Source organism: Watersipora subatra, chromosome 8, assembly GCF_963576615.1.
Source record: "Watersipora subatra chromosome 8, tzWatSuba1.1, whole genome shotgun sequence".
Lineage (NCBI taxonomy): Eukaryota > Metazoa > Bryozoa > Gymnolaemata > Cheilostomatida > Watersiporidae > Watersipora > Watersipora subatra.
This window is the reverse complement of record NC_088715.1, coordinates 33,010,960-33,036,932: the sequence shown is the minus strand read 5'-3', so window position 1 is coordinate 33,036,932 and position 25,973 is coordinate 33,010,960. Positions and strand designations below refer to the sequence as shown.

Here is a 25,973-nt window from a genome sequence, read left to right as displayed (position 1 = left end):
GACAAGTGTGTTATGAAAGACAGTAAGGCAAGAAAAACCAACTTGGTGATGAGATGGATCGACTACAGAAAAGTGTATGATATGGTTCCCTACTCATTGATAATCAAAGTAATGGATATGTTAGGGATATCAGAAAACATCAAGAGGTTCATGACAGCAGGTATGAAACAATGGAAAACAGAGCTAGAAAGTGGAGGGAAAGAACTAGGAAAAGTATCGATCAACCGAGGTATCTTTCAGGGGGACAGTCTTTCTCCTTTGACATTTGTGATGTCAATGACACCCCTCACAACTGTACTGCACAAAGTTAAACCAGCATGCCATCTCAAAAACAAATGTGCAGTTAACCACCTACTGTATATGGACGACCTGAAACTGTATGGTAAGAACAAGAATGAGATTGAGACGCTGATACACACAGTAAAAATCTTCAGTGATGACATCGGTATGGAGTTTGGATTAGTTAAGTACGCTACCATCACCATGATAAGAGGGAAACTAACTGGCAGAAGAAATATCATGCTACCAAATGAAACAGATATCCATGAACTAGAAGATAATGAAAGCTACAAATATTTAGGAGTTATGGAGGCAGATGACATAAAACAATCTGAAATGAAAGCTAAGATCAAAAAGGAATACATTCACAGGCTCATGAAAGTACTGAAATCAAAGCTGACTGCTGAAAATCTCATTACTGCTATCAATACATGGGATGTGTCCTTGTACAGGTACGGAGTAGGGATTATTCAGTGGACAAAGGCTGAGTTACAGTAACTGGACGGAAGACTGCGGAAACCTATGACAATGCATAAAGGTCTTCATCCAAGATCTGATGTAGATAGAGTATATGTTGAAAGGGACCAAGGAGGAAAAGGATTAATGAGTGTTGAGGAAACTGTAAATTACGAAAGTCACAGACTGAAAAAGTACACAGAAAGCAGCGCAGTCGAATTTATAAGAACAGCGGGTAAGATCGTAAATACCAACAGTGAAGATGGAAGACAAGAGTATGGAAATCATCAGAAAACTGAACGAAAGCAAAACTGGCATGATAAGCCAATGAGCGAACAACATCTAAGACAGACAGAAGATCAAGTAGCAAAGGAGACATGCCAATGGATGAAAAGGGGATTTCTCAAACGAGCGACTGAAAGCCTGATCATTGCTGCCCAGGATCAAGCATTAAGAACCAACTATAGGAAGGCCAAGATAGAAAAATCAACAAATGATCTGAAATGCATATTGAGCAAGCAGAAAGATAAAACAGTGTCTCACATTGTCAGCGAGTGCAGTAAGATTGCACAGACAGAATGTGAAAGGTGGCATGACAAAGTGGCAAGTGCAGTGCACTGGAGCATATGCAAGAAACATGAGTTGCCCCCACAAAAAAAATGGTTCGACCACCGTGCAGAAGCTGTATTGGAGAACGGGAAAGTGAAGCCGCTATGGGACTTCAACAATCAGACTAATAAGACAAAAGAGGCCAGGAGGCCAGTTTTTGTACTAATAACCAAAGAAACAACAGAGTGTCAGGTTATTGATATAGCAATTCTAGAAGACACTAGGGTAAAAAGTAAAAGAAATTAAAATGGAGAAGTATAAAGAGCGGAGATTTGAGCTTTGAAATCTGTGAAATTTTCAACCGAAAGTGATACCTATAGTAATTAATTTGCTAGACCAATATTCAGCTAGAATATCTCATAGCTCGCTAAGCTTAACTGTTTTTTGAAGCAATATTGAAAAAGCTAGATGACTCAAAAAGAAAACAACAGCAGCAACTCAAGATCAGTTGATCCCTACAAAATAGAAAATGAGCATCACAAATGCATTAGGCAGCAAGAATTGTCAAATGTGTGGTTGGTAGGATAAGTCAGTGATGCACCTGCTCTGTCGTGAATGTGAGAAGTTGACACAGAGAGAATAGAAAAAGAGACATTACTGAGTTCCTATTAATCATTTACTGGAAACTATTTGGTACCCATGGAATTCAAAAAAGCATAAACTGGTTTGACTGCCAGCCTTAATCAGTGTTAGAAAATGACAATGTAAAGATGTTGTGACAGTCCAACATACACATTGACATAGTGGCTGCTAGCATAGCATAGGTCATAAAGGGTAGAAGGCCTTAATACTGCAGTAGTGGATAAGCTGAAGTTAGAAACACTGATTCTTGATATTACTGTCTCTGGTGATTTCCGATTGAAAAAGCGTAGAAGATTGAAAAATACCAGTACCTTGCACTGGAGGCAATTCGTATGTAAAAAAACAAGAGCTTCTGGGCTACTGATTTCATGACTCTACTGAGTGGTGATGTGAAGAAATAGCCATTGGTACAACAGACAGCCTTAAAAGGATCGGCTAACATTTTCAGGAACTCCTTATCTAACCCAGCCTAGTTTCTGGAGCCCAGAAACTAGGCTGGTGCACTGAAATAACAGCAGCTGTAATAAACTGACAGTAATAACAATTTTTCAAATTTTAATAAGGGGCTTCAGATTGGAAAATCTGAATGAACTACCTGCTGTGATACTGAAATATATCAATGAGTGACTGGGAATGGCATGAGCACACACACCTGAATGGATGACACCTAGCGGAATGGTATTGATACCAAAAGATAAGAAAAAGGCTAATATCCCAAGAGGTCATAACCCATTATCTGCTTATCTATAGTTTGGAAGGTACTTACAGCATCGCTGTGTGAAAAAATAACCGCATTTGACATGTAGCAAATTGATTGAAGAGAACTTTAAAGGATGTAGGAGAAACTATAAAAAACTAAAGGTCATCTGATGGTATCCCTGTCGCAAGCCTTGATATTCAAGCTTTGCAACAACAAAAAAACTTTGCGGTGGGTTAAATAGATTACCAAAAGCCTTATGATCAAGGACTACATTCATAGATTTTGGAGACAATGAGAATGGCTGTATTTGCCAAGGAAGCAACGAAGTTTATGAAGTTAAGTATGACTTATTAAAATATGCCATATAAATTGGCAAGTCCAAACTTGGCCGCAGTCGATGTACAGAAATGAATCTTTTAGGAGGACTCAGCGTCACCTCTAAGACTCACTATTGGTTGTATGCCTGATTTCACAGTATCTGCTGCTCAAAAAAGCTATGCAAAGATATAACCTTAACAGATCTCAGTATGATAAGATTAACCACTTGCTCTACATGGACAAATGAAAATATTTAGTAAGACAAAGAATGATCTAGATTCCCTAGGGCAGGCGGACAGCACAGAAGACATCAGAATGCGGTTTGAAGTAGAGAAGTGTGCTGCATTAGTGATAAACAAGGAGGAAAGAGAACAGGACGATGGTATATGGCAGCCTGACCGAGAGTTGATGAAATACCTAGGAGAAGAGTAATACAAATACTAGAAATTTTAAAAAGAGACATATTTCTAAGAGAGACCAATAAGTGCAGCACAGGACCGAGTGGCAACTATGAGATGGTGAAATCAATATAGTGAGGTAAGAAGGAACCCAAAATGGATGTGTAACAAGAGACAAAACTAGTCACTCAGTATATTTCATATAGGCTTACTGAGTGAGTATGGAAAACTTTCTCAGCGTGATATAGAATAAGTTTGGTTAGGATGCATTGCTTGTACATTGCAACTTATGTTGTGCATATCAACTACAGTACTGTGCAAAGAATTGGCCTATTAAAGTGGATCCAAATGACCAGTGGGATTAAAAGACTTGGTTGGCACCTTTTGCTAGAAGTAATATGCTAACACTTTGTCATTAAAGAAAGTCGATTACGCTGAATCGCCAAATTCCGTATCTTTTATTTTTTTTAATGTACATTGAAGTGGTTAGTAAGCTTAATTTACCTGCATGTAGAAGCTGCTGAGGTTTAATAAAAGCAATGATGGCATAGCACCCTACCCTCCTATAGCTGCTATAAAAGCTACTGGTCAAAAATGACCCTAAGGGCATAGTCAGCTGTAGGTGTGTTCAGCTATAGCAAAATTTGAGACTCTAGGACTAACCTAGGACTAGCTGAGCTTAGAACTCTTAAAAGTTTTATTTTAGAAAACTAACAGCTGCATATGTCAGCCAAGCATAACTTTTAAATGGCTGCTAGTGTGTCTGATAGTTACAGAGTAGCAAAAGACCAGGTAGCTTTTTATAATGATGCCGATTAGTAAATGGCAATATCACCGAGTTTTATTTAGTTTAAAACAGCCTTATATCACCATACATATATATAACTTGTTATTGGCATTAATAATCATAAAAAATGATTTTTTCTGTTACATGATATTAGAAAAAAAGGGGAATACAGAAATCAGGAATTATTGAATGAGCTGAACAAACATGGTTCAAAGATTAAAAGTACTTACACTTGTTTTGATGTGCTTTTTCATTAAGCCTGGAATGAATTCCAATGAAACTAAGCTAACTCTAGCAAACTAGATAACTTTAAAACACTATTATGCACTAAGAACTGCTTTGATTTTTTAGTTCATAGATGTACGCAACTTATAAGTGAGTTTTAGTACTACTAACATGTTTTAGTTTTTAGCCTACTTTTTTACTCAGTTTGTACACATCAGAGGTAGAACAACTTACCTTATACCGTTTGTATGAATCCTGTATATTGTATACTCAAGGGTTGGCTGACTACATATTAACCAATGTAGGTTGACAGGTTCAACTTCATCCCTTAAGGTTCCCTTCTAAAATGTTTGCATTGGCGGTGTGTTAGCTGAATGCTATGGCAATGTTGTATATATCAATCTAATCAGCTTATTTTTACCCTGTGAACTTTGTGTAGCACTAATGCAAACACCCGATAAGAGTCATTTGTCGTGTCCTTCACTAACTATTAAGGCCGCTATGCAAAACGACGATTTGGTTGGCATACGGGTTCGCTAGAGCAAACAGGGGAAGGCTAGTACAGTACAGGCTAGTACAGGCTAGTACAGGCTAGTACATTGCTAAACAGGGGAAGGCTAGTACTTAAATGCCCACTTGTTTGTTTTATGAGACATAGACAGAGTGTGAATTATCAATATTTTATGAATTATCAAAACTTTGTAGGAGCAAAACTCTATTAATTTTCTTAAAATAGCTATGTCTATAGAGCAACTGGCTAACTTCTAAGCAAACAGCCGAGCTCCAAAAACAACTGTAACAAAAAATAAAACTTTGTTTTTCAATAGATTTAATCAGCTAAAGACATTGATAAATGTTTTTGAGCTGTTTTAGCTGGAGGTCTAATGCTTTTTGGTGCCACCATTCTTGCCTCGATGCTTCGGTGTCAACGTTTTGGGTCTTACTTTTGATAGCGCTTGGGCTTTACACATTGTAGCACCAAAATAAAATCATTATTTCAGCTTCTTCTACGCTTACAGCCACATGAGGCGGGTCATTTAGCTCGTTGTTCACCTCATTGTTTTATTGTGTATATATAGACTTTATTGTGTATATATGGACTTTGTATTCATTCTAGTTTCTACCTCTCCAACACTCCAACCCTTAACAGATAATCTCAATTAAAGTCAGTTCGTGTGAAAAAGAAAAAAAATTGAATCATTAGTCATGTAAGCATCAATTTATATTTTATTGACATAACACTTCATGTTTTTCTATACTCATTTATTCGTGACTCGCTAAAAATCTTCTCTCAAATCCAGAATCCTGAAACTCGCTTTAAAAGTGAACTTGTACAAAGTATTAGGAGATTTTATGAGAGTATCAGTATTTTTCTATTAGTTGAAATTCTTTTTGATGTTCGAGGTGAGCTGACGGGCGGAATGTTCTAGATTAAAATTGACCAAAACTTTATCGTGATTAAAAGGCTCAGAGAAAAAGTGTCTCACAATGAGCTCACTAGTTCAGCAGCTTACTGTTTCTATCATTATTGATATCAAAAGTTGTGGTCTAGTTACAGTGTTACATGACTTTATTCTGTATGTCTCTTTGTCGAAGTGCTACTATAGAAATAACAATTACACTTCGGTTGGAATCTGAGCATTCCGAGAAAGGATCTCATTCTAACTATTATAGCTTTGAACTGGGCAGGTCTACCAACATAAAAATTACCTTAAATTGCAGGTTGATGTTCTAGCTTTGTATTGATAATATTTTCATATAATTCACTTTAATATTGTAGGTTCACCTTTTAAAACAATTAGCCGAAATAACCCAACATAAGTTCATTCACAAAAACCTATAGGCGAGTATACAATACATGTAGGCATCATCAATAAAACAAAATTTCCATTATCAAAAGGGCCAACACTGGAATATCAGGAATATCAGGCGATATGAGTCATATCTCAATAATACTGTGTTGCTACAAAATGATTCATGTAGGAATTTGATCAAACATACAATGAAAATGAATAAGCTAGAGATGATAAGCCTAGCAATATATTTAAGTTAGTATTGAATATGTTACGGTATGTTTTATAGCACAACTCAGTACCTAGAAGCTCTTTTTTAACAAATCAATTATCTCTGGAATGCTTAGCTTTTTTGGAATGTACAGCTTCCTGGAAATATGCTTTGAATCAGTGCAACTTGAAGCCTTTAAATGAACTGATATGTTTTACTACCGACTTGTGTAACTATAAACTTAACTTGTGAGGACGGTTGCTATGTTTGCTCTGATCTGTTGACAGAAGCCCAAATGTAAATAAAACGAGCAATCCGCAAATTTAAATGACAATCCTGATGTCATGTGCAGCTACATTTAACTAAAAAAAAGTTATTCGTTATAAATTTACCTAATTAAAAATTATTTAGAGGTCTGGTTGGTTCATTAAGGATGTGTAAAATTTTAATTCAACAATATTTCAATTCCATGAGTATTTTTTCCTTCAATGTCCATGGCATGTTGTGAGCGTGAGCTTATAATCACAATATGTGGCTTCTGAACTAATATGGTAATAGTTTTAGATAAATTCTTGTAAAAATAAACAATTTTCAATAAGTCTCAATTTTTTTTAAATACAGGTCTTTGAGATTGCAGCTCTAATGGTCTAAATTTTTTGTTTGGTGATTCCAAATAATGCCATGAATGCTTTGTGACAAACGATAACTTCTACCGCATTGCTTTTATAGCATAGGAGTATCCAAAGCAGTCAACTCTCCTCCCTAAATAAGCACTTACTGTTCTTCAGTTCACTTGAGCAAGACTATGTAGAAAGAAGCTCGCATCTTTTCCCTATTTTAGTGTATAACATTAATGATTTTATTTTGTGAAGTGAAAAGTTAAATTAATATGTTAAGTTGGTTGAAACTAAATCAAAATGAAAGTGAAAAATATAGTTCAATAATTCATCTTTTGTATGTATAGGATGTTATTACTAAAGCGTTTTACAAGATATTGAATTGCTGAATTTTGATTTTTTTTCAGTGGTAGCTTTAAAAGTCATGCAAAATAAAATTTTAAAAAACGAGTTTTTTAACTCAATTTAACTTTATCAATTAAATCATTGACATTATGACTGAGTGTCAAGCTCCCTAGTAAAATCCTTCCTGGATATTTATGACAAGAAATTTGACATTTGTACGACCTTATTTCTATTTTTAACATATTCATTTTAACCATATATTTATGGCAGCCATATCTCACATTGAGGCTGTAAGCCTTAAGCAGGCTTTTTACTGGCATCACTAGAACTAGCTGACTTTCCTTGCTCTGTATTAGTTTACATAATTAGTGTTGACAATTTGGCTGACCGTTAAAAAAACTAACAAGCAACTTTGTATACGGTTTTTGACTTCATGATTGAACTGCAAATTTCTATGATTATGCAATATGTAGAAACACTTGATTTAAAGATTAAATGACTTTATCTATATGTTGGCAAGCCTGTTTCGCCAGCACCCACAACGAAAACAAGCAGAAAAATACATTAGGTTTAGTTCATTGTTACAATAAGATACAACTACAGAAGCCTTCAAGAATTTTCAACTCCAATATGCTACTGTTCTTCAGTTTTTACTTAAAGGTTGATCTGCAACAAATTTCACATTACAGTTATTTGGTATCAAAAGATTCGCCATGTCTTACCCTGTGGTGCTGTAGGTGCCAAATATGTGGAAATGTGATTACAAACTATTAAAAGCTCGAAAAAGGATTTCAGCTTCACTAGCAAAAACACTTGATGTAAAATTGAAATACACTATTATCACATCAAGGCCTATCATTGGAGGCATTCAGTTCGTAGACCAGAAAACACTCAGAGCATTTTCAAGGTAAACCCAGGTTTTTGTTAAAGACAATCAGGATACTTTTAGGACAAATCAAATTTAATTCTAAGGCATCCTTAAAGCCTCACCAGAACACGAGACATCCAGGCTACTGTAAAACACGTTCAGGATTGTGTTGACCCAAAAGCAGTGCCAGGAGACCCTTAAGTTGAAAAACAGTAATAGCAAGAATTGTTAACATTTTGCAGTGGCATGATGAACAATTTTATTAAGAGCTTGCTCATGAAGAAGCAGCATTGAAGGGAAGTAAAAACCAAAATGACTGACTTAGTTAAAGTTACTTTCCTTTACTTAATTAAGGTTTATGGCTTTATGGTATTGTGAGCATAACTCACAATACCATAAAGCAAACTGAAAAGAACTCAGAATTATATGCATCTTAGGCAGCACTACGTTCATACTACCCTTAACTTGCAGGATTTACATAAATGAATAAACAAAGAATACATAAAAAATGTTTAAAGCCATAACACAGAATTATGCAACGATTATACCCTGTATCCTACCTAAACAGTTCACTAAGCAAAACTATGCCATCCTTAATATTGATGCCTGATACCTGATACCTGATACCTGATACATGATACCCGATACCCATACCCGATACCCGATACCCGATATCCGATACCCGATACCCGATACCCGATACCCGATACCCGATACCCGATACCCGATACCCGATGCCCGATACCCGATACCCGATACTTGATACTTGATACTTGATACTTGATACTTGATACTTGATACCTGATACCTGATACCTGATACCAGTTCAATAAATCTTTATTAAAAGAAGATACATATGTGACCATATTATCACAAGTGAGACAAAACTAAGTTCTTTATGTTTGCTCTATACTTCCATTGCACACAATATGGTATTTTTCATTTGTATGCTTGCTTGGCTTTAGTGTACCAATGTTCTTTGCTTTCCTTATAACTGAATATGTATCAATGGGAAGCGCCAATGATGTACAGTTGGTTGTGTTATATTTTTGTATAGCTGACATACGTATTAGTAGCATCAAAGGCTGCCAGGTACTCAGCTTCTGTACTCAACAATGTAATAACAATCGTCACTCGCTGAACCAGACTCATGAACTGCCAGTACGCTTAAACACAACACTAGACAAAAAGTGGCAAGTCTCAGAGAGCAACCAACTGGTTGGGATGAATTCCCAAATAAAGCCGCTAGAGTTGACAGTAATGACCGTCAACTTTAAATTGCACTCCGTATAACTGGTCATGTCTCCGAATTATTGAGGTTTCCTACCTACTGGACTCAGGCATTTTCAGTGAAGATCACAGAGCTGACTCAATCTTGACATAAATGCATACAGATGGTCCCTATAGATGTTGTTTAATTTTACGTTTTCAATTTTATTCATAGACTTACAGCTAACGTAAAAATAGGCATTTTGTAGACAAAAAATCAAGTAACTGCAAGATGATATGATTTTATGATACTTTAAATTATCTGTGGTGACTTAGAGAGCATCATGGTTAGGATAGTCATCTAAAAGGTTTTCGTTCTTTTGCTCTTTGCTGTATTGGTATTGTCAGTTACATGTATGCGTGCGCTCATGAGGTAAGGAAAGGTAACTTCACTTAAGTCAGTATGTTTGTTTTTGCTTCACTTCACCATTGTTTCACTTTGAGATGTTGTTTCACTTTGAGACATAATGCACAAATCTGTCAGTTGGTTTTTGTTTTACTTAACAACTGTTTTTCTCTGAAGCACACAACACAAGAGGCTAGTAAGATATGAATTCAATGAGTTATGTAACATTAATCTCTTTAAGTAAATAAAATTGGTCAGCTTATGCACAGGCTTTAGCAATGCTATCTAAAGTCTTCAGTTTTAAAATTTTATTCAAGCAGCCAATGAAGAGTATAAGTCACTCTTAGTCATGAACCCTTAGACTCTAATTTTGTTACCACAAGATTTACAGCGTATTAACTATAACTGGGTGTTCAAACTCAAGATTAATACTGATGACTATATTGATTGTCAGAAAGCTCTGTTGGTAGCCCATAACAATAGTCATAAAACAGCAGTGATTTTAATTAACATTCATTCTATTGCTTTTCAAAACGTTGCTAGCGTTCTTCTTTTATACTCTTTCAGAAAAAACAAGACACTGCATCAAATAAATGTCATGATGGGGATTTTTTAATGGTGAACTAGCAGAAAACATTCACACAAAATAGTTGATATTTCCTGGATCTGAGAAAGCTGTCTATAAATCTAGTGATAACTTTACGGACTGAGACAATCTTTATTTATCTGCAACCAAGTGTTTTACAAATTGCTAAAACCAATAGGTTTGCGCAGTTTTTATGGTGCTAAACGTGTCTACGTACATAGCAATTGCGAACATGAAATTATTTTTCTAAGTTCTAAATGTAAGATATTGTTCCTCTTCCTTATGTTTGTGGTAGATCTGTTTTAGTTATCAACGAATCTCTTAAAATGCACCAACCATACATACTTCATCTCTCGGGTGTTTAAAAAATACAACATGTAGAATTGTGGTGCCAACTATTGATGACAGTATTTCAACTAATAGTTCACTCTCTGTGTATGTATGTGTATGAAGAATGCTTGTGAACAAGTGTGTGTGCATGCGTGCGTGCGCGCGGGTGTGTGTGTGTGTGTGTATTTATTTTCATCAACAGAAACAATACAGAAAAATAAACTGCATGTTAGTAAATATATCAGGTTAATTACAAATTAGTGAGAAAATGAAAAGAGTATAGCAAAATTCACTCAACCTGAGCACGAGATAATGATGATGGAGCCATAGTGTTTTACAAGTGTATACTTTTATACTGTATACCGTGTTCTATACCTGTATACCGTAGTATGATGGAGCCAAGTATACCATAGCCATGATGGAGCCAAGTATTCTACAAGTGTATACTTTTATACTGTATACCGTGTTCTATACCTGTATACCGTAGCATACTTGTTCACAAGTATTTTACTCGTAGAATAAGTTCACAATACAGTTATACAGAAGATGACAATTATCCTAGGATATAATATACTAGAATAATTGTCATCTTCAGATCATTGCCAGAACATGCTAAATGTATTGTCAAGAAGTCCCCAATGCACTGTTAGAAAAAATTTTGTCTCCAACAGACACCCTACAGACACCTATAGGGCAGGGTCAAGCAGCAGATAACACATTGTCAAGATACATCCTAAGCATCAAAAAAAATTAAAGAAAACAGATTTTTTTTTTCATGGGAAAATACTTTTTTAATATATCAAGCCTTTGCAGAGCTTAGTTTAGACAGAATAATATTTGTGACAACGTTTCTAATCTGTTTATTTTATATCCTTTCCAATTTGTGTATATAAATCTCAGCATTTACTTTTTGTCTGATCAGCTTTAGTAATAGAGTTTCAGAAACAAAAGCTCTACTTCGAATTGGAATCGAACTCAAAACCTCCATTGGGTAGACAGGTGCTCAGTTCATTGCACTATGCATCCAGCTGACCATACCATAAACTACTTATGCACGTCATACTTATTACACCAGCCAATATTTAACGCTGATTGCTGATAATTAATACTGATTTAACACTTGTTTCAAATCTTTAACAAATATGTAGCATAAGAAGTGAAAAATGATTTTCAACAACTTGTTTTAGCTATGCATTGAGCTTTTAAATATTTAAATTTTTTATGTATTGACCAGACAAACACATGCATGCACGTCAAACACCATGCATCACGCACATCACACACCACGCACCACGCAGCACACAGCACGCAGCACGCAGCACGCAGCACGCACCACGCACCACGCACCACGCACCATACAAGCACACACACAAAAATAAACAAACAACTTCATTTAAAGGTTAGAACGGTAAATGTTGTATATAATGATTAAAAATAAATTGTTTATGTAAAAACCTTTTTATTGCCTGTGCAACGCAGAACTTTAGAATAGTTACAGATTATTTTAAATTGAATCTTTGTGCTGTAAATATGGAAACGGCTAAATGTTTCTATAACTGCTCATATGGCGCATGAGAAAATATTGAAAATACTTCAGAAAATGTGGACGTGCAAGCTGACTATGACAGACGAATCCAAATGGGACTTTGGTAGACATTCAAATTTATTACAGCACTTAGGTAATAAGTCTCATTTCATACCTTTAAATTGATATTTCATGTGTGTGTGTGCGCGCACGCGTGCATGCGTGTGTGTGTGTGTGTGGTGCGGTGCGGTGCGGTGAGGTAAGGTGCAGTGCGGTGCGTGCGTGCGTGCGTTTGTGCAAATGTGCGTTTGTGTGTGCGCGTGTGCGCAAGTGCGCGTGTGCGTGTGTGTGTGCGTGAGTGCATGCGGGAGTAGGTGTGTTCCAGGAAAACGTGCTAAAATCATTTAATTTATAGCTTACTTTTATTAGTGCCTGATCTACAAATCTAACAAAACATTTTGCAACTAACAGCCTATTGCAAAAAAAAGATCAAAATAGCCACTTAATAATACGTTGAAATAATAATAAACAAGCAGCTATAGTGATAGCATAAAAAACACAAATGAAAGTTTACTCATGGAAAACCATCAGGAATACGACCCTAAATTTTAAGATTACTTACACTTACGTATATACACTGTATGTGAAGTCTTGAAATTTTGTTGCAAACGACAAGAGGACACAACTACAAAAAGTTTATAACAATTGCTCCCATTAAAAATATCCCACAATGAGTAAATTTCATTGTGTTACTAAACGGTTTAGAGTAGACTAGTTCATTTGTATTTCTACAGCATTGAAATAGGAATGATATGGTGAAGCTGTTGTGTGTTAAACATTATCCTCTGGGAGGCGTCTAAATTTCTGTTTTTCAAAACATGCAACTTAGTCACTTTACTGAGATTTAGGTTTACCAGTCTATGAATGCTTTTTTTGTAACTCTGTGATTTTTATAGGCTAAATACTTTTCAAAATGCTAGTCACTTAAAATACAGATCAGCTCGCATATACCCTACAGGATAAAAATATTCGTTGGTTATAAAAATTCGCGATTTTGCGAACAGTCAGTTCCGCGAATTATTAAATTCTGTGAATAATTAGTTTTATCTTTAATCACAAGAGAGAATAACTACTGCATCAAATTAAAAACTAGTCGCTAGTCTAGTTTTTAATATAAATACTAAACGTAGTTGAGTTCCAAAACATTTTTAAAATCATTACCTGGGCTTTGAGCTAACACCATTGCCAATGCATCACATTTATTTACAAAATTATTCAAGGTTGTCACAAGATATGCAGAATGGCGTCATCGTGAAAATAGTCGCTAGGCAGAAGTACTAAACGTAGCCGAGTTTCAAAACCTCTTTAAAATCATTGCCGGGCTTCAAGTTTTATTGCCATTGCATCAAACTTTACAATATTATTCAAGGTTTTCACAAGTTATTCGGCATGACTTTGTCATCGCAAAAAAACTCTCCTAGTCTTTTTACATTGAAATCAACTCCATCAATCTCTAATACCGAAGTTGAAGACAATCATGATTCTGATCTGGACATTATGGTATGAATTTGATTTGCAGTGCGGATACGTTTTTCCATAATTATCTGCATTAGTTAATTCTTTTGTTTAAAAACTGATCACTTTTATTAAATACTTCAGCTATTGTTTTTGTACTTTCATAACACTTTTTTTGTGTGTTTACTGCAGATTGAGAATGAAACAACCTACTCCGATTACGAAAACTAGAGACAAGTAGTAATATTCATCAAGGCAGGAATGTTGGCAGAGAAGCAACCAGTCAACCTAGTCCCCTTCATCAACAACAACTCCTTGATATCGCTGCGGCAAACATGATTAAATTATATATTTTATTTCATGTATAGATATATTATAATTTATTACAAACTTGAGTGTACAAATAAAATACTTCAAATACAAATAAAATTTTACAAACGATGAATGGAGTAAATATAAACAGTTTAGTCCATATGGCGGTTGTCTAGCAATAAAATTAAACTGGTACTCTTGATAAGTGAATACTAGTGTGTAATGGTGCTCTCTGACTACCTAGTTATTTTGGCCATAGCAGCTCTGTCGCTGTCACTGTCTTGGGTAGATGTTAAAGGTGATTATCTCGCTACTACATGAGTGGTAAGAAAGTTATCATCAGGACTCTTCTCGTGGCTTACTATTGCAAAGTTCTGCAGGTTGGCCAAAGATTTGTGCTCATAAAGGCATTTTGTTCCTTTTTTAAAACATATATATTCTCTTCGTTAGCAGCTGTGGTCACTTCTACATCAATTTCAAGACCTCCCTGAATGATTGGTGATCTTCTAAGAATGACATCTACCACCCTTGCAATCATTTTGTTTCCGTTTATGATGAAAAATCTCTCTCTCACACTAAAACAAATAATGAAGCAGGAGAGATGGAAAAAATAAATATTGTGTTTTACCAAAGAACCAAAGTAAAATTCAACTAATTTAATAAATGTGAACAACTCATTACTTACCACAAATTGTTGGTTCATCAGAGGCCTCCAAATCTATGAACATTTGTGAAAACCTCTGAACTCAACAAAAAAATTATAGCTTAGCACAATTGACCCGTATACGTGTAGTTGTAAGCTAAATAAAAAACGAAACACGCAATGTGCGCATGCGTAGGGTTAACCCTATTGCTAAGCGTAATAGAGTTGACTTTTCATAGAGAGCGACAGTTTTCAGGCGCGAATAAATTAATCCGCGAATATGCACGAAATAGCAACTTTCGCGAAATATAACTCTGCGAATAAATTCATCCTGTAGGGTATACATACAGGCGTAGGTAGCAAACGTTCATCCTAAGTGCAGAGAGTGTTTATGGCGAGCACATAATTCAAGGTATGTTGTTTTTTTTATGTCTTGCTTTGCTGAAAAACTGAATACTGTGCTAACAAATCTGTTAATCTGTTTTACATAGCCACAGCAATAAACATTACCGCTTGGTCTCTTTGACCCCTTCTGGCCCTTTCTCTAAACAATCAAATCATTTTTTTTAATTTTTGAGGAATTTGAAACTGGTCCTTGGAAGTTGAAGCACCCTGTAAGCGTTTCATCTTTGCAATGCAGTTTAGTCTGATATGCTCACTGTTTTCACTACTCATTGAGGAATAATTATGTACAGATAGCTATTATCCTTGATGATCTCACACAGTGCACGGGACAGCTAGCATACAGGTTGATATGAAAAAAGCTCACCGAGCTAATATATGTCAGAGAGAATAACAAAAAATACAGGATTGTTGAGGGTGTGCAGTGGTTTGATTTGTGATTTTATTTACAATCTGTTTTAAGGAGAAACAACAGTGAAGCAAAGAAATGCAAATTGCTGACTTAGTCAAAGTTGCCTTCCTCTACTGTGGGAAGCATAACTTGCAATACTAAAAAGCATGACGAAAACCCCTATAATTGTACGTTGAGCAATTTTATTAGCAACGTTTTCATAGAGAAACAGCCTTGCAGTGACGCAATAAGCCAGAATGACAAACTTAGTTAAGGTTGCCTTCCCTTATTTTACCATAGGGAGCATAACTCACAATGTAGCAAAGCGTACTGCAAATAACCAAAAACTAGATGCATCTTCAGCAGTAATACTTCAATATTATTCTTTACTTGCAGGATTTTAATAAATGAATAAACAAAGAATTTACTAACAGGTTCGTCATGATTATCAAACAATGATATGTACTCCTTCGAGCTAAGATTAAAAAATTAAACAAATTTTCAAGATAGGTTATAAGATATCAGTGCTGAAAGTGACAGCATTACAATGACAATGCGATAGACGCGTAAAAACAATAAACATGGTTTTATTGAATCCGTGAAGTATATTTGCGAAAATACTTCGACGAATGAGGTTGCATGAGAGTGCAAACAGAAGCCATCTCGTTCATCTACGTCCCACTTGAGCCGTTTTAAAAAGATATTCTAATCTACGGCGGTTTCGTGCTAGGCGACGATTAATTGTTCGTTTTTAGCTTTTAAAAGCTTGTAATCACATTTCCACATATTTTGCACCTACAGCACAACAGAGTAAGACATGGTGAATCTTTTGATACCAAATAACTGTAATGTGAATTTTTTTGCAAGTAAACCTTTAAAGAAAAATTGGCAAACTTGATCTTGGTTAAAGCGCCAAACAGAAAAAGATGTCTTTTTTACTGAGCATTTCAACAGCAATCAGGTTTTGCAAATTTTAATCTGAAAACATCCTGGAAATCGCATCACCTAAAACAACAAACCATTCTCAAATGAGAGAAAAGTCTTTATACTTTCTGATTAAATTTTTTTTAACTTTACAGTAGAAGTCTTTTAATTTGCCACAAGCCATCAATGCATTTGATTTATATATAGTTTGTATTTGTATATTTATCTACTAATAATTACATGGACTTGTGACAGTGCTCTGATAACTTGAACGCTCTGATAACTCGAACACTTTCGTTCGGTCCCGTGAAGTTTTAGTTACATGTATCTGAGTTTGCCTGTAGTTTTTGTTGTTTTTTCTGCAGATTTTTTTGCAGTTTTTTCTGTTCTCCTTCCTTCCCACAATCCTCAATTTTTTCAGGAACAATAATACAATAGTTTTAACAGCTGCCAAGTCACGGGATAACTATCGGTGAACTCTGTCTGCTCATTGATAATTTGACAGCTATCGCTATCGGTGGGACAACTCCAACGATAGTCGATCACACCTTTCCAAACTACAAATGCCAGTCTTAGTACTCATCTACGATATACTTATAACATGAAACAAAAATAACAACTAGTCGGCTTGTTTGAAGTTGTTTTGTCTTATCTTCTCATTAGGAGCATAACTCGCGATATCAAAAACAAAAGGCCAAAGACCTTTACTTTAAAATTACACTATTTATGCACCATATGCGACAGGTCATACCATTTTTGTACAAAAAAACCGGATCACCAAACTGTCTTAGAGCTCTATCTAGTAGAGAAATTTCTCAGACTTTTTCAACTCTTTTCAGAAGTGAAATCAGAGCAGTTTAACCTGAAATCTAGCTTTTTAGTCACATACATACATATGTACATATGTATGTATGGTGTAGGTATGTAATGTATATGTAAGCATAGCACATACATATATATATAGCTAGCACATAATTCAAGGTGTATTGTCCTTTTGATGTCCTGATTTCCTGACAAACTGAATACTGTGCTAACAAATCTCTAACTTGTCTTCCATAGCCTCAGCAACAACAACATCTCTGGTCTCTTTTGATCCTCTCTGGTCTTATTTTTTTAAATGGCTTACTCACTTTTTTAACTTTGCTTCAAAATTCAACTCGCTGATCTTTGAGAGCTGAAGTATTCTGTAAACGCCTTGCACTGCACTTTGGTTTCTTTGCTCAGTGTTCGTATGACTTTTTGACCTATTGACCTTTCTTATCAATTTTATAGTACCCCTATTTGTATTGGACTTTCTAGTAGCTCCTATGTTAAACCCATATTGTTTTAGCAAACTTTTAAATTACTATTTGATTCATAAGCCTTGTGTGTGTAATAAATAATTATTTTTGTTTAAACCGTCATCTGTCGTCATTGCGGTGTTTTTTCCTTTTTATGTTATAGTATGTTTTAATATTTGTCACCAGCCCAACAAGATCAGTTTATTTTAATTTTATAATTATAATCACAATTCTATGAAATGAACAAGAATCCGGGCAGACCACGACTGAAATACAAAGATGTAACAAATCATAATATAAAGTGGAGGGAACAAGACACTAACTGATGGCCACAGTTGAAAAAGAGCTACATAAAAATCAGGAATCAAATGTAAACCATAAAACAGTCATCATCGAAGCTATCAAATGCAAGAGTGCGAGATCAAGTTTACTACGTAAACTATAACAACTGTACTCATAGCAAGTAAACTGGTAATTGACTGAAACCAAATATATGTAACTAAATGTTCATACAATTAAAGGAAAGCTATCACTATTATTTATAGGGTTGTGAGTAGATATTACCATGGCTATCTAAGCCTAGTAAACAATTGTTTAACAAGGCACGATACACCATGAAAGCTGCTCTATAGAGCAGAATATACCAGGTTATATGGTAAATAGATCACATCGACAAGAAAGCGTAAAGATTTAGTCATCATCATGTGGGTGATTTTGATTAACTGATTTTTTGGACGTATTCTCTAGCGGCATAATAATAACTCATCTTGGATGGGTATAGTAAACCGTTTTGTCAGCTTTCAGCTGGTCTCCATCATGACCTTGAACATGAAACTTGTTCATGGTCGGCTTGTTGAATCGTGTTGCCTGGGTGCATCGCTTTCCCGAACTTACTGACATAGCTGTTCTCGGCTTTACTAGAATAGTATTTCTTTCCCATCTCTTCTGCCATCATTACCATCATGTTTTCGGAAATAGAACTACGGCTTCCTTCAGTTCATGGCTAATATCGTGCAGTGTTCGTCTGCCAAACACATTGTTCCAGTCATCAGGAACATGTTGGCAGGTCTGAAGTGCCATCGCCTGTAACATAGACCAGCAAACAATTCAGTCTAGTTCATCATTGGAATATATCTTTTTGAACTGTTGGGTGCTCAGAAAAACTTCAACAACCGGAATCTTTAAAGGTTGACTTGCAACAAAATTCACATTACAGTTATTTGGTATCAAAAGATTCGCCATGTCTTACTCTATTGTGTTGTAGGTGCCAAATATGTGGGAATGTGATTAAAAGCTCGTAAAAGCTCAAAAACGAACAGAAAATCGCAGCCACACGAGACCGCCCTAGTTTGGATTCATTTTCCAAAACAGCTAAAATGTGACGTATGTGTGCTAAAACGGCTAAAATGTGTGCGAGATAGTTTATGTTTACACTTTCATGCATCCTTATTCGTCGAACTATTTTCACAAATATACTTCACGCTTGCGATAAAAACCATGTCTATTGTTCTTACGCGTCTATTTTATCGGCATCGTAGTGCTGCAACTTTGAGCACTGATATCTCAAAACATAGCATAAAAATATGTTTAATATTTTAAATTTAGCTTGAGCGATTGCATATCATCCTCTGATAAAAATGATGAGCCTTTTGGTCCGCTATGATGGTTGAAAAATGCTGTAGAAATTGTTCGCGCCATATGGCGGGAATTGTAAGTCACATGATCAGATAATGTTAGTTTCAGTTCAAGTTTGATCTATCGCAAATAGCAAACACGCTTTCTCATATTAAACTTGTTAATTTCAATTCGTCATAATGTCTAACGCGCCACATAGTGTTTGTGCAGCTGCCAAGCTGAGAAGCACCGTTTTTTTGGCCAGGAGCTGAGAAAAGACCAGACCTTCACCGGGCGTGGAGCAACTGGGTGAAGCTGGATGTGACAAACTATTTATACGCCTGCTTACTCTTACCTTTGTTTTCGGCCAGTTCAAAGACGACATGTTTTCTAACCTGTTTGCATACTCCACATATCACCAAAGCACGTAAGTAATTTATTTTATGAACTACCTGTATTAGTAGTTGTAACTGGGGTTATTTTCTAGTATTCTCCTAATAGTACTGTACTAATCTATATTTAATATAACGATATTAATGTCATTTAATTGTAATATGATATTATTAGTATTTTATCTTTTTAATTACGTGTATTATTCTTATTATAATAACAAAACTAATTCATACTGCATATCTATCTGTAAAACGTAATATATTAATATATAATTGATAAAATAATGTTGTTTCACGATTAATTTCGCCAAATTTCTTAACCCCACTTGCTAATAGATATGTTATATAAAATAGTTATTGTCATTTTCTGGTATCATCGTTAATAGCATATTAATATTACTAGATGATTATTATTAGTATTAGATGAAGAGTTTGTGCCAACCACTGAAGACTGGGAAGAGTTTGAGCGCTATGTTGGCCAGCGTCAAACGCTCTCCAATTACATGTAAGATAGAGCTGAACTAAACCAAACTTGACAAAATATAAAGAATATCCATAGAGTTATTACTCACATTTTTATGTTTACAATATCATGGATTCTGATAAGGTTTTGTAAAATCTGTGTCATGATTGCATGGCTATATATTTATTCTTTTTCTGATCAAGCAAATATGATATAATAACAGGAAATGATGTTGTACAAATCTTATTGCAAGTCAACTATTGTGTTGTGATTTCAGACCCGAATCCTCCTTCAAAGAGGAGAAAATAATAGTAAGTGTGACAGCACTCCAGCGACTATTTCACTGTCACGCCTGCGCCCTCCCCTGCTCATTCACGATGGTGCGAGAAGGCGGATGGGTCGAGTTCAAGGTTACACGTGCCTCCTGTCACCGATCGTACACTTGGGAAACAACTGCCAGGGTGAACAGAGCTCACGTCATCAACCCCCTGCTGGCAGCTGCATCGCTCTTTTCTGGCAGATGCTTTACGCAGAACCTCCGTTTTCTGTCACTCCTGAACATCGCGATACCAAGCCACAGCGTTTGCCTCTACCAACAAAGAGAATACTTACATGGTGTAAGTGTTAATATTTACTCATAAACTTGGAAAATGTGAGTAAAAGCTTGGCACACTAATTGAATAACGACATTTAGAAACAATTTTTTTCTTGAAATGAAAATATGTCATCCTTCAAGCGAAATATATTATAATTTAAAATTCTGATTCTTCATCATAATATAGCACAAAAAGGGGGAAGAGGATTCTACATTCTTAGACTAATGATAATGATACAAATTAATTTTGTATAATGAAGTTTTACAATATTTTACAGTGTATTGCTGAGCAGTACACCCTGCATAACGAGGGATTGATGTCAGCAATCGATTGGGAGCTTGATTTGGCAGGTGACGGTAGATGCGATAGTCCGGGGCACTGCGCACTATACAGGGCCTACACTATGATGGATCAGAGCTGCGGTTTAATAGTCAGCAGCCATCTTGTAAAGGTAAAACTTTGACAATTTTTACTTCGCAGCCTGACAAAAACCCAAATGTTTTAGTAGTTATCAATACATAAACATGAAATTGCTGATTTAGCTAAATAATTCATTCAAATAATGTGAAAGTGATTGTTGGTCGTAACTTTCTTTACTTTGCAGTCAACAGAGACCACCAGCTCTAACACCATGGAGCTGGAAGGCTTCAAGCGATGCCAGTCCGATCTAATTTCCCACGGCCTGAGAGTGAGGTCCATTACAACGGATGTTGTTACAAAGGTTGTGTGCATACCGCAAGCTTGTGTTTTGGCTTATGCCGCAAGTTCGTCGCCGTGAGCGACGGCCTCTACCTGCCTGCTTGGTGTCTAAGATTCGGGCTCTTTTCCCACCAACGGATGATGAAGAAGTGTTTGCAGACTTGCAAACGGGCATAGCCAAGCATGGTGTCACACGCAAAGGCAATTTTTTTTCTGCCTTTTGCAGCCATAATTTTCAGTTAATTAACAAGCAAACATGTTCAGACATTTGGAAACACAAAAGTTTTCATAATGAAATCTTCTCTCATGAATATATTGACCATGCAGGGAGGTTTTTCCTGTATGGTGTGTGACGCGCGGGACAATTGATCATATCCTCTCAAACTTTGCAATTCATTCTGAAATAAGTTTTACTTCCATTTTATTATCAATACAAGAGTGGATTTTCTAGCCCAGGTGTTTTTTTCGAGCAAATGCAAATTTTTCCTTACAATTCAGGTGAGCAAAAATCAGTTTGTCCCGCACGTCACAATTCTAGGGCTTTTAGTTGCAGCCTGTTCTTCCTAAGCTATCCGAGATAAAAAATTATTATCTATAATTTGATTTTGGACTGCTATAGCTTAGCCAAACTCGCCAATTTGCTGAAAATACTGCACGTTTCTGTTTTATAGGTACATGGAAGCATTTGTGACGCGCGGGACATTTTTAATAATATGGTGATGCCTGCCTTTGTTTGGGATTTCTCTTTGATACCCTGGCATGTGAAAGTAATGCTAGATATTCCAACTCTATAAAGCCAGTTTCTTTGAGAAAAATAATGAATTAGAATTATTTTATGATGTTTTGTAACTCAGAATATGGAGCTCGTCAATATTAGCTTACTCTTCTCATGCACACACTTAGTGTGCAAATCACGAGGTAATCTTGGAAAATATGTAAAAATAGGTAAAATGTGTATTTTTAAAGTACAGTTACAAAAGTTCTTTTACTCATGCATTGGATTTTCAATCAGTAGAGAAAGTAGGTTTCCCTTATAGATACTGTAAGAATTTTCTTCTGAACTGGCATGTATTCTAATGATTGCCAAACTGCTGTTAACATCATGCCACACTTTCTGTCCACAAGCAATGAAAGCTTCGGAAACACCTGCAGAACTATACGTTGAGTGATATCTTTGAGCTTTTCAATGAAGAATATGTCAAGATTTCAGATGTCAAAGTGAGCCCTAGTAAATTTAAAGAGTTTGATCCAGTAAATTGTCCAGCCAGTTTCTAGACATGATCAAACTGTCTGTGCTTGCAAATACTACATAAATGCGAATTAGCTCTACTGGAACTGCGGCAGGCCAGTGTCTGTTTTTTAGAAATGCCCACTACTGTCCACCAGCTACTGAAAAGAACTGTGTGTAATATGGAAAATTAATCATGTGTGAAGAGGGAATTTGACTCTTGTGGCGCTGATTCAATCAATAGTTTGGTTGTTAGTAATAAAGAACATGTGAATTTTTATCAGTGGAGAGATGGTGAAAACGGCTTCCTAAACAAGCTCGAAGATCAGATGCCATCGCCTGACTCGCTTGTGCTGCTGAAATACAACTGACATCACTTTCCCATCATATGTACACTTCCAACTGTCAACACAAATTCATCATTTACCTCAAACAAAATTTGAAAAATGGGGCAGGGATCATTCACAAAGACTTCAGTGATAACTTAAACTGTAAGCAAGCAACCAAAATCAAAGCACCTACTACACCGCAGTAGGGGTGACAGTATTCACTGTCATGATTTATTATAAGCTGGATGGAGTCCTAGCCCACAAATGCTGTGCAATAGTTGGTGATAGCCTAGAGCACACTAAGGATGATGTTTACACGTTTAATAGAGACCTTGATAAATTTCTGAAAGCAGAAAATATTAACTTGCAACATATTCATTATGTAAGTGAAGGATCCGCATCGCAAAACAAAAATCAGTTCACAGTTCAGAACTTGATTGGCCGTAAGGAAGAAATGGGTATGCCAGCTGACTGGAGTTTCTTTTTAGACATTGCATGGCGAAGGTGCAGTAGATGGTAATGGGGGAAGCATCAAACAACAGGTTCTAATGGTAGTATATCGAGGATGGTACGTCGCAAACTCGGCAAAGTCATTTGCAGAAGCTGCAACAATAATAACTTCCAAATCAGTAAAACCAATGAAGATTTTAAACGTCTCAGAAAATATGATCGCTAAAACAGCCAGGACCTGCAAAAAACGCTGATCCACTGCACCTCCAATTCATGGCATTCGATCTTGCCATCACATAGCAATTAAAGAAGATGGTGATGTTACTCTGATTGAATGGTGCCCTTCCACTTGGCAGCCAGTTCCATCCACACCGAGCAGCGAACCTAATCAAAAGGCAACCATAGGAGATACTCCACGAACACGGACTCAGTTCTTACCACAAATGCTGGTCGCAGTGGCCTATGACTGTGAAGTCAGCATTGGAGAAATTCTCACAGGGGAAGCTAATGTAGATAGCTACATTATAAAGTACATGCACCGCGCACGCAAGCAGTTCACGTTGCCAAACCCCCAGGACATAAGAACCGCCCTCAGGAATTGTCTTCCTAAAGTATGCCCAGTTGTTGTACCAGCAGCAACTACCAGGTCACTGAGATACTTTGTACTAGGAAATGAGGCAATCGTAACGGTAGAATGTTTTTAAGAAAAAATGGTTTACTGCATGAAAATCTGACAATCTTTAAGTTATGTGTTTTATGTTTAAATAAAATAAATACAACATATAGCAATTTTAAACTATTGGTTGGCTCAGCACAACTATATGCAATGTTACAACTACAATTCATAACAATTTGTGGTCTAACAACTACAAAGCATAGAAAAATGCTTGATTTTGTAATAATGCTATTTTCGTCCCGCGCGTCACAGGTGGTAGTCTTCTTTCAAATCTTACAGAATCATTAAACTTTGGCCTGGAAACAAAATGATCTGTATTCCTAATAGAAGGATAATAGAGCTTTCAGCGCCTCAAATAATAATGTTATGAGTCCAAAATTTCAGAAGATTTTTCTAATTGATCAAAATGTAGTTTTTTACATCAAATTATGGTCCCGCGCGTCACACCAGCTTTAATGGCTCATAATTTGTTAATGCGTTGCATGAGAAAGATGAAATCTCATTCAGTGATAGTTGATGTCAAGTGCTTTCTAAAACGGTATGAATAATACCAAAATGTTGCATCTGAGCTGAGAAGTATGCGAGGAAGCTTTCAAATGTCCCGCGCGTCACAATCCTGCCAAAAACGGCCTTACCCAAACAAGATTTGCGGCATAAACCAAAACACAAGATTGCGGTATGCACACAACCTTTTCCGAGCATTTGGCGATGGCTCTCCAAATGGGAATAGATTATCTACCAAACAATTATTGAAAAACAATAATTGCTGATCATCAAAATAATCTGGATCTTTATATAATAAAATCATAAAACTAATACACTCTCTACTGTAATAAGTGTACAAACCAAATATAACAGTTCTCCTTGTGTTCCACGAGTTCAGAATATGTGTGTTCAACCGATGCATTAAATGTTTAACACAAGAATTGTAGATAATTCATGACACATTAGCATAGCTTTGGTGTTGTTGGCATTAAATGAAAATCCAACTCTCTATGATATCGCAGGTAATTATTCCACCCCAACTCAAGGGGTGCAGGCACTACGAGTTAGTCCACACCAGGATGCATACACAGGCATTCATGCTCCCCGCGGTCATGGAGACGATGCACAAACTCAGCATCATGGCAGCGCAAACATTCAGGAAGAGATGGCATGTCTTGTCAGCGCTTGCAGACACACCACTCTGTAGCCGGTGGTATTAGCTCCTAAAGAAATGAACAGATATGTCTATGCAACCATAGCTAATACATCGGGTCGATGTTATCCAACGGTATATCAGTGCAGCACTAGATTAAAATTGTTAATGTTGTCATTCGAGAAAAATCTGTAATTATTTTTTCGCAATATGAAACGATAATTATCATTACTAAAATCATATATATAATAATATTCGTTCTATCACTCTCAAGCTAAAACTATTACTACTAGCTAGCTTGGCACATAAGAGCTGGCTAGTGGCGGTGCTTACTTGCTGTGAGGTTTGATTCTGTTGAGAATCAGTTCTTCAGATAGAGCGTTAGGCTCGAAACGCCAGGGTCTTAACTATTCAGAATTTGACATTTTTTTATGATCGCAACTGAGACATGTACACGTACGTTGAATCGTTGGACGGAATGCCCAAGCTGAAACTGTAAAGTAGCGAGCATCTATATTTGATACGGGGTCTTAGGTAAAGCCCGAAGTGTTTCTCATAAACTATCGCTACGATAAGTTTTATATTGAGCTTTTTATTGGCCTTTCAATTCACGCGAGAACATCACGTGACAAGACAATAACCAAATAGCGCGGATACGTCATCGAAATGAAGAGATT

At 36.2% G+C, this 25,973-nt stretch overlaps 1 protein-coding gene across 1 annotated transcript; it reads left to right on the top strand.

Annotated features, from left to right (window-relative positions):
• The first annotated feature begins 807 nt into the window (after positions 1-807).
• On the top strand, positions 808-1,590 carry LOC137402474 (uncharacterized). The gene has a single exon (XM_068088975.1). It carries the CDS (start codon positions 808-810, stop codon positions 1,588-1,590), a length of 783 nt encoding a protein of 260 aa, XP_067945076.1.
• The last annotated feature ends 24,383 nt before the right edge of the window (positions 1,591-25,973 follow it).